At 40.5% G+C, this 9,258-nt stretch overlaps 1 protein-coding gene across 2 annotated transcripts; it reads left to right on the plus strand.

Annotated features, from left to right (window-relative positions):
* The first annotated feature begins 554 nt into the window (after positions 1 to 554).
* cnot9 (CCR4-NOT transcription complex subunit 9) lies at positions 555 to 7,165 on the plus strand. Of its 2 annotated transcripts, XR_014621682.1 has the most exons (9): positions 555 to 739; positions 1,156 to 1,335; positions 1,470 to 1,585; positions 1,782 to 1,891; positions 3,378 to 3,487; positions 3,674 to 3,772; positions 3,852 to 3,943; positions 5,533 to 5,658; positions 6,461 to 6,586. XR_014621682.1 is itself a non-coding variant. In XM_084347405.1 (8 exons), exons 1-8 carry the CDS (start codon positions 722 to 724, stop codon positions 6,627 to 6,629), a joined length of 894 nt encoding a protein of 297 aa, XP_084203531.1. In that variant the 5' UTR covers positions 556 to 721; the 3' UTR covers positions 6,630 to 7,165. The 2 variants fall into 2 exon arrangements, 1 of the variants encoding a protein (XP_084203531.1); XM_084347405.1 differs by lacking the exon at positions 5,533 to 5,658 and having other exon boundaries at positions 556 to 739; positions 6,461 to 7,165.
* The last annotated feature ends 2,093 nt before the right edge of the window (positions 7,166 to 9,258 follow it).

Consider the following 9,258-nt stretch of genomic DNA (forward strand, 5'->3'; position numbering starts at 1 on the left):
TCTTAAATTGACTTGAGACATGATGACTCATATGACTTGTCTGTGTTCTTGTCATGTTTCAGTTTAGCTTTTTAGTTGTTTTTAGTCCGTCATGTTATTTGCTTTAGTTTGATCAGATTTCTTTCACTGAATGTCAGTAATTACAATACAAATTCAGTTCATTGTCATACTTATTAAACAGGTTAGATAAACAAGCCAATAATGTCATTATTAAATCTTGTCTTTTCGTTTTGTTAAGGCCAGCTACTGCAGGTCAGACTGCATCTTCAGTATGTTTGATGACTTGTGACTTGCCTGACACATGTCTGGCCTATAGTATATTTGCTTGAATTACAGTGAGATGGTTAATTAGGAAATTGTGAAGATATGTCCACCACAGTGTTTATAAAATATAAACATTATGTAATAACTGTTCAGGACAGAAAACCACCAGGCTGTAGAGTAGGATCTAACTACGACTGAAAATGTAAATTTGATTTGCTGCCAAAACAAAACATTAAAATATAATACATACTCATACAGAAATGTTTACATTTATCGCGCTTTTAATTTGAAAGCAGTACACCGGAAATGATCTGGTTGTAGCTAGCACTTAAGCCAATGTAGCCTAATATCTGTGTTTCAGCAGAATTATTCTGTTCCAGCTCTGTGTAAAAACACGTATAAACCTGTGTACAGGTTTTTAAAGGCCTCACTGGATTAAATCCACCCGCTGCACAGAATGTTGGCTACAGGAGCGGTAAGTAGATCCGTCACTGCTACTAACATTCAAAATTAGCTTGCTAGCGTGAGCTGAGCTACATGTTAGCCTGGCTATCTTATGCTAGTTTAACGATATTGATAAGCCAGAAGTGTAGTCTTTCTGGCCAGATACATAGCTGAAATAGAATATAATTACAGAGCTGAATTCAGTCCAGCCAGCAAGACTAGTTTCGTAATAACAACAAGAAGAAATAAGCTGACTTCATTTGATTTGTCCATAGCCACGATTCATAAATGTTCTCCGATTCCAAGCCGAAAATCTGTCAATTCAATAAAGCCTAGCTTTTTTCCGTTCGGACGCACGTGTCAGTCTTTAAAATAATAAATGGGGCATTGTCTGTGTTAAAGAGAGAACAGGCTGTGATGGTGCTACATTTTCTCCATTGCTTTCAGGCTGTAACCACAGCACTGGCACAAGTGGACAGAGAAAAGATCTACCAGTGGATCAATGAGCTGTCCAGTCCAGAGACCAGGGAGAATGCCCTCCTGGAGCTCAGCAAGAAGAGGGAGTCCGTACCGGACCTGGCCCCCATGCTGTGGCACTCCTGTGGCACCATAGCAGCCCTGCTGCAGGTGAGTCAGGGCAGTGTTTTCCACAGGTAACATGGTGGAGTAACAGAGTGGTGTTAATGCAATATTATCCTAAATTAACTGGTTTCATCTGGCAGTTCATATCTTATCTGTAATTTGATCCTTGTCTTTGGTAGGAAATTGTCAACATCTACCCATCAATCAACCCCCCCACCCTGACAGCACACCAGTCCAACAGAGTATGTAACGCCCTCGCACTGCTCCAGTGTGTGGCCTCCCATCCAGAGACAAGGTAACTGAAGTCTGCATGTGTCCCTTCTGTTAATCATGCGCAGACAGTGTTAACGTCAGTGATGAAACAGTACATGGTAAATAATGATGGTGTCGCAGGGCAGAACTTGAAAATGAGATGGTCATAAAATGCTCAGCGCTGAAGTCAACCAGTCATTCAAAACAAATATGACAGCAGTGAGTTTTGTTCTTCTCAGGTCAGCTTTCCTGGCAGCACACATCCCACTCTTCCTCTACCCGTTCTTACACACAGTGAGCAAAACACGGCCATTCGAGTACCTCCGCCTCACCAGCTTAGGAGTCATAGGTAAGAAATCTGATGTCAGGATTTCATCACCAACTTTTCTTCCCCTAGCCTTGTTGTATAATGTATTTTTGCATATACAACACAAGTTTAATGGCGTTAAACTGTTGATAATGTATGATAACACTGTGGTGGTGTGTACAACACTGATGAGATAAATAGCATTGAAGTATTGTAAAATATTATAGTGACATTTGAAATTAGTCATCGTAGGAAAATTATACATGCTCAAAATCATAACCAAAGTAAAAAAAAAGTTTAATATGTCAGTACTTCATCACACTTGTAATGCAACTCAATAATACAGTTTAACTCACTGCCTGCTAATCATACATTCTTCTCACTTTCACTCCTCATGTTGTTTTCTGAATTTGTTGAATACACCAAATTTGTTGAATACACCAAACACCAAACACCCTGAAAAACTAAACTTAAACTTCACCATGTTGGAGCCACATTTCCTTATTCTCAGCTGATGTGACGAGTGTTTCTCGTCTCGTGTGTCAGCAGCTGGAGGTTAGTAGTGGTTTGTCTGGAGGCTGAAGGATCTCTGTGGTGAACTGAAGATTGACAGAGAAGCTTTTGTTAAAAAGCCCTCCAGTCCGCACACATTTTGAGACATTCATAAGTGATGTCTGTTTTACCAAAAGGCCCATTGTCCAAGTGTGTTGGACCATGATTTGCTCCATACTAGTTGTGATGTCACAAAGCCAGCTGTACATCCAGATGTTAAACTCATATATATGGTGAGTGTCAGCAAGTGCTGTCTTAGAACTAGACCTCATTTTTTTGGTGTAATCCTCTTTGTGGAAACACCATCGCAAACTCTGATTACTGCACAGTCAATGTTGCCAGCTCTTAAAAAAAATGTACTAAGCTATCATTTAAGCTATAGAATGTATAATAATGTCATAATACTAACACATTTTATGTTAAAGTGCCTTTCAAGTCACCCAAGGACACGCTACAAAGCAAATAAAAACAGTCCGTACATAAAGAAGACAATGATAATACAGGAAGAGCAAACCACATCAAAAAACAAACAAACACAGACAAACAAACAAAAACAAATCCAGAGTGAGAGAGAAGCTCAAATTAACTTTTAACAAGCTCCAGTACAGAGAAAGTTTCAGAGTGATAGTGTCACAACCAACTGATCTCTGAGTCCTGCACCTCCTGTCACTGTGTCTGTCACTGTGTCTGTCACTGTGTACTGTCTCTGCTCACTCTGAGCAGCATGCATGGGAATTAATTATAATTGAATCTATGGCAATATAATTTTCACCTTCTTCCTGATAGTCTGAATTAGTCATTAAACTTGTCGCTAGTTGCCTTTCAGAAAGTTGCAGTTGTCAGCACTGCAGATCACAAATGCAACATTGTCCTTGTATTTATTTGTCTAAGTGCTCAATTTGTAGAAATTAAAGTTAATGTATCTGCATCTTGAAATGGTTTAATCTTATTGGCTCCTTGTGTCAACACTGTCTAGGTGCTTTGGTGAAAACGGATGAGCAAGAAGTCATCAATTTCCTGTTGACCACAGAGATCATTCCCCTGTGCCTTCGCATCATGGAGTCTGGCAGCGAACTCTCTAAAACGGTATTCTGACATGACTTTATTCTGACCAACACATCCAGTGGTACGAGTGTAGACGTTCAGTCCTGGTGACCATTGGAAGACAGTGTAAACAAAACCCTGGCTGTATTACAGCAACACACTATATTAATTGATAAAAAGCAGAGTCAGTTATGGTCTCCTACAACATGTGGTCTAATTGTGTTTTAGGTTGCAACCTTCATCTTACAGAAGATCCTCCTGGATGACACAGGGCTGGCATACATTTGTCAGACTTATGAGCGGTTCTCCCATGTTGCTATGATTCTTGTAAGTTAATTATTAACATGTTATACATGTGTGATCAGTTTTTTTCTTTTTGGCTTCACAGTCTCTTTCTCTGTTTCAGGGAAAAATGGTCCTGCAGCTCTCCAAAGAGCCGTCAGCCCGCCTACTGAAGCATGTAGTACGCTGTTACCTCCGTCTGTCAGACAACTCCAGGTACATTTATCACTGATAACACTTACTGTGTCACTGATGTGACTGGAACTGTTACAACAGAATGAAGGGGAATCAACGACAAAACATGCAACCTTCCAGTAGGACACCAGATAGCGTTTTGTCCGACATAGTGCTACAAATCTCTCAGACAGTTAAACCAAGATGGCCATCAGAACAGCTAAAAGGAGCTTCATAAAGAAAAATTGAATAAAATCTTGTGTGGGGAAAAGAAAAAAAGAGATGAGGTTTCTCATGTTCAGGTTTATTACATTGTGAATCTTATTTTTATAGCTTAATTTTCATCTATGTTTGGTACACACTGGAGTGCTCTTCATTCAGTGAATGCCCGTCCGTTCACTCTTGTTTTACCTTAGTTTCTATCACTTACCCTCTTCGCCGTCTTTGCCTCCTCCATCAGTGGGGTTCTTTTTCTCTTGCAGTGTAGAGTTTCCACAGTTATTCCAGTTGTTCCACTGTAACCTGGGGATAGTGACTGGGGAAAACAATGCCTCTTCTTGTTTTGGTACACAATTGTAGATGTGCTTCCTTTGTGCCGTAATGTGACCTTCTTTTTTACCAGACAAATGCAGTCCGGTGTGCAGACTGAATATCACAGTGAAAGTGAGGTTTATAGTCAACTAATCTATACGCAGATTACGCAGTGTCATTTTTCTGCAGCCATTACACTGTGACATTAGTATTCACTTCAGAATGAGAAGTTGAAGCAAAGTAGTATATGTCCAGTTTAATTGAGTAATTACTAGGAAGATTCAACAGATGAAGTGAAAAAAAATCAAATTAATGTATCACATTACTAGATAATAAAAACATATTCATAGTTAGTTTATTAAGCCTGTAAGGGTGTTAGACAATGTGCAGCATCACCATCTTTTTTAAAGTTTGTTGACAAACTGAATTTGAATTAAAAATACAGAGACAACAGGAAGCTGTCCCAAAGTAAACATCACAGAAAAAGAGAGTCGCATCATCAGTCACCACCAGCATCACTGACTACTTCATGACATTGGAGTAATGAAAAGCACCTGTGCAGGTGTGCATGTTAGTGCATGTTGTTGTCCTATCAGAGAGGAAACGGTAGCCCCATTCACACTGCCCTTCCAGTGCGGGAATCATGCGCTGATTCTCCGTATCATCGTCTGTGGGAAAATTTCAGATGTGAAGAGGGGGGACAGTTTTGCTGCAGCTCTTATCCGCCTCCGTAGGTAGTATCAGAGCCGCAGCAGAGGCGAGCCGGCGTCTGTGTGAATGGAAAAGCCGGAGGCGCACAGTGGGGGTGGGTCAGCTGATGAAGTTCAATCTGACAGCTAAACAGATCCTTCACTCATTAAATAAAAGAGAAATGACACACAAAGTAACGTTACAAGACCAAACAGTAACGTAGTAACTGGTAGTGTCTTTGGCAACTTACATGAGGAAAGAAAATCCGCAGTTATACGTGGAGAAGTGTCTGTCATCCTGTCTGTTCTACTGACTCTTCATCACATTTCTGCCAGAAAAACAGCGTCTGTCCCCGGCAAAAAAGTTTAACTCACCATGTCTTTGTCTTCTTCACTATTGTGTTGTTGTAGTTACTGTCATGAAAAAAATCACCACGACGGTCAGCCCCCCCGACCGAGACTTCAGTGAACTTTCCCCCAGAAAACAGCATCCCTCCCCGAGTGTGAGAGAGTCAGACAGCGTCCTGTTTACTGATGGTGATTATGTAATTATGTAATTTAGAGCGAAAAACATAAATTTGACACTTTCCAGGATGTTTGGTGGGTCAGGATTTCAATCACAACACATTATAACTGCATCCATATGATTATGAACAGTCAGCAGGTACATGTTTAGATTAACAGGAGGACACCGGGGGAAACACGTTGAAAAAAACACACAGGCGTCATCATCATGACGTGTACCGTCACGCCTATTTTGGATCCGCAGCGCTGGCGTGCTGTATGAATTGACACACTGGTGCAGCTTTACACCAGAGCTGCTTGGTTTGGTTTGAACAAACGACGGTGGAGAAAAGGCGAACCTGTACTGCGGAGATAATGCAGAGTCTCTGTGTGAAAAGGGCTACTATTTAGATCTCCACAGAAAAGTCAACTCTCGATTAGTAAAGACAGTGATGACTGGGGGCAGGCAAAATAGACTGTAGATAAAATCTTCTATCATAGTCCTATACCTGTATCCAGAAACTACATCATACTGTGATGTGATAAAAGAAGGGTTTATAAATAACTAGAGAGGGAATCTGTTCATATACCTAAGAAGTTCATCATAACATTAATGCAAAAATCATGGAAGTCTGATTCCATGATATTGATCATGCTCATTGATCTACAACATTGCCCATGATGGTATAATAGACCAGATTTAACTCATTTTACAGCATATGATATCATATCGCCCACCTCGAATGATGTGATGGTAATGATGGTAATGTTAAAACACACATATGTATTTATATGTATTAGTGCGATTAACAGTGTTTTCCCTGTGTCTGTCTAGAGCCAGAGAAGCTCTGCGACAGTGCCTCCCTGACCAGCTCAAAGACACCACCTTCGCCCAGGTCCTGAAGGACGACACCACCACCAAGCGCTGGCTGGCCCAGCTGGTGAAGAACCTGCAGGAGGGGCAGGTCACTGATCCCCGGGGCATCCCGCTCCCCCCGCAGTGACCCCTCCGCTCCTCGCCGACCCTAAGGAACACCAGCAAAGAACTGCCTAACAGACGAGCCTTCAATCATGGACACAGATGTTTTTATGAAAGACTTTAAAAAGAGGCTGTTGCAGATTATTTTTGTGCTCACATGTGCAAGCAGATAGCCTGAGCCTCTGCACTTCCCTTCCCATGGATCCATGGTTTCAAAGACATTCACAATTGCTGCCTCACCATGTGTTCTGCAGCTGATTTAGAGATCTACAATAAATCTTTGCACAACAAACAACAGCTTGAGCATATTCACTCTGCTGCAGTGTTCACAACAATGCTAGTAAATAGCATTGTTGTCATAAACACTTCTCAGTATCAGGAGTTTAGTATTTCCAATTTAAAGGGTAGGGATGGGCGGATGACATCTTGGAGCTTTGCGGCTGTGCAGAAAAAAGATTCAAACCTTATAGCTGCCCATTCAACACTGTAGCTAAAGCTCACTGATTTGAATAGTTTCTGTCTTGTGTGCAATAAAAGTCTTCATGTTTTTATGAAAACTAATACTCTTGAAGTGCTGCATTAAATGTAGATGTTACTGTTGACAGCTCCATGGATTTATAAATACAGCACAGTGAGCTCCTGATACTGAGGGTGAAGGCAGGTTAATGTGGGGGAAGCATTGTGGTCATTTTACTAAAGACAGGGATGGCACCTGCCCATCAGTCACATGATATTCTTCATCAGACACAAGCTTGAAACAGTGCATTTCAGAAGAGTGAGTGGAGCTTTGGTATCATCTTCCCATCTCTATTAAAGGGCTACTCCACTATTTTAGTAGTTAACTTACAAGGAAGTTGGGTGGCTCACAAGAGACCGATAAAAGATGTAGTCAAAACAACAGCAGCATTGGTCAAGATGTCCTGATTTTAAGTCTTGTATGGCTCAAGATCCAAAAGCACTGGTTCCTATCATGCAACTTGATAGTGTATGTAGTTAGATTCTTGATGACTGGTAAGCACCTTAAACTTTAGGCTTTCTCTTAAAACTCTCCCCTATACTGAGATTACCCTGATGACATCACTATGACGTCACAGGGTTGTTAACATCAATTTAACAAAGCTTCTCTAGAGCCACTGTAGCTACCCAGTCTTGAGTAGCATGAACACATCCACCGTCTTGAACAGTTAGGTTCGGCAATGCCACTGGGACAAACAAACGTAGAACTTCAGTAAAAGTGAATTTGTCAAGTTGTTTTCTGATTATTATTACATTTAATAATGATTATTTCAGACGGCTGTGCGTGGTTGTCTGTCAGAAGGTTGCATTTTTATGCCTCTGCACCAGTATGTTTTCGGGTTGTCCATCCATCCGTCCATTATTGTGAACGTGATATCTCAAGAATGCCTTGAGACAATTTCTTCAAATTTTGACCTGTTTGAATTTGGTGGACAGAGGTCAAGGTCACTGTGACCTCACAAAACACATTTTTGGCCATAGATCAAGAATTCATACGATAATTACACTAAAATGTTACAAAAATGTCTAACCGGATAAAATGATGTAGTTATGACATTTGATATCCAAAAGGTCAAAAGTTAAATGTACTGTGTCATAATATTCTTCAAAAATAACATATTAACGCCACAGCTCTGGGACAGCAACTTCAATAGAGTACGGAGGTGTACAACTGGGATGCTGTAATTCTAGTTTACAATATAGTCAATTCAAAGGGGCTTTATGATATGGAAATTTTAAGAATACTGCCAAAGCATAAATGCTCAATATATTTTATTTCATTAACAGCTCATAATAACAGCAATATCAACACTGAAAATATGGTATCCTACAACAGGCAGACACAAACCGCCATCTGAAATAATTATTAGCAAATGTAATCATAATCATAAACTAACTGTTCACTTTTACTGCTGTTCTACATGTGGTTTGTCCAAGTGGTGTTGCTGTCCAAGATGTGCACTCAGATCAGGTAGTGACAGAAGACTGTTCTCAGAGGTCACCCCTGTGACTTGGACACTGATCTTGATGTGTAGAATTGGTGGAATGTCTCTTTATATTGAGTTGTGCTGTATGCCAATACACAAGTGGAAAAATAGATTAAACTCTACAGATACTACTTTTACTACATCTTTCAAGAACACATGATGGTTAGAATACAGTTTCAGTTTCATCAGTTAAAGGTCCATACATACATATTATTATCACTTTCAGGTTCATATTTTTATTTTGGGTGTCTACTAGAAAAGGTTCATATCCTTTATTTTTCAAATACTGTGCACTCTCATACTGTGCACTGCTGCAGCACCTCTATTCACCCTCTGTTTTAGCTCCTGTCTCTTTAAGGCTCCCCACCTGAAAATCCCAGTCTGCTCTGATTGGTCAGCTTTCACAGGCCTGAGGAGGCAATGCGCACCACATGTCTGCATCAGCTCTGTCAGTGTTTTTGCAACCACAGCTGTGCTGGGGGCGTGGCTGAGTGCGGTGACTGTACAGTTGTGACATCACAACCTTACAGGAGTCCTGACGGCTTGTTTAAAGGCACAGTTCTTGAATATTGACTGTGTGCATTTCTCTGTGGATTGAGTGTTTCAGTAAACCCAATTAATGATACTGACACACAGATGACAAATAATTAA

The sequence above is a fragment of the Pagrus pagrus genome (assembly GCF_965226575.1).
Source record: "Pagrus pagrus genome assembly, chromosome: 24".
Classification (NCBI taxonomy): Eukaryota; Metazoa; Chordata; class Actinopteri; order Spariformes; family Sparidae; genus Pagrus; species Pagrus pagrus.

Coding starts and splice junctions, on each gene's coding strand:
- cnot9 (XM_084347405.1), top strand. Junction 1,892..3,377: donor CACCAGCTTAGGAGTCATAG/GTAAGAAATCTG, acceptor AACACTGTCTAG/GTGCTTTGGTGAAAACGGAT. Junction 3,773..3,851: donor CCCATGTTGCTATGATTCTT/GTAAGTTAATTA, acceptor TCTCTGTTTCAG/GGAAAAATGGTCCTGCAGCT.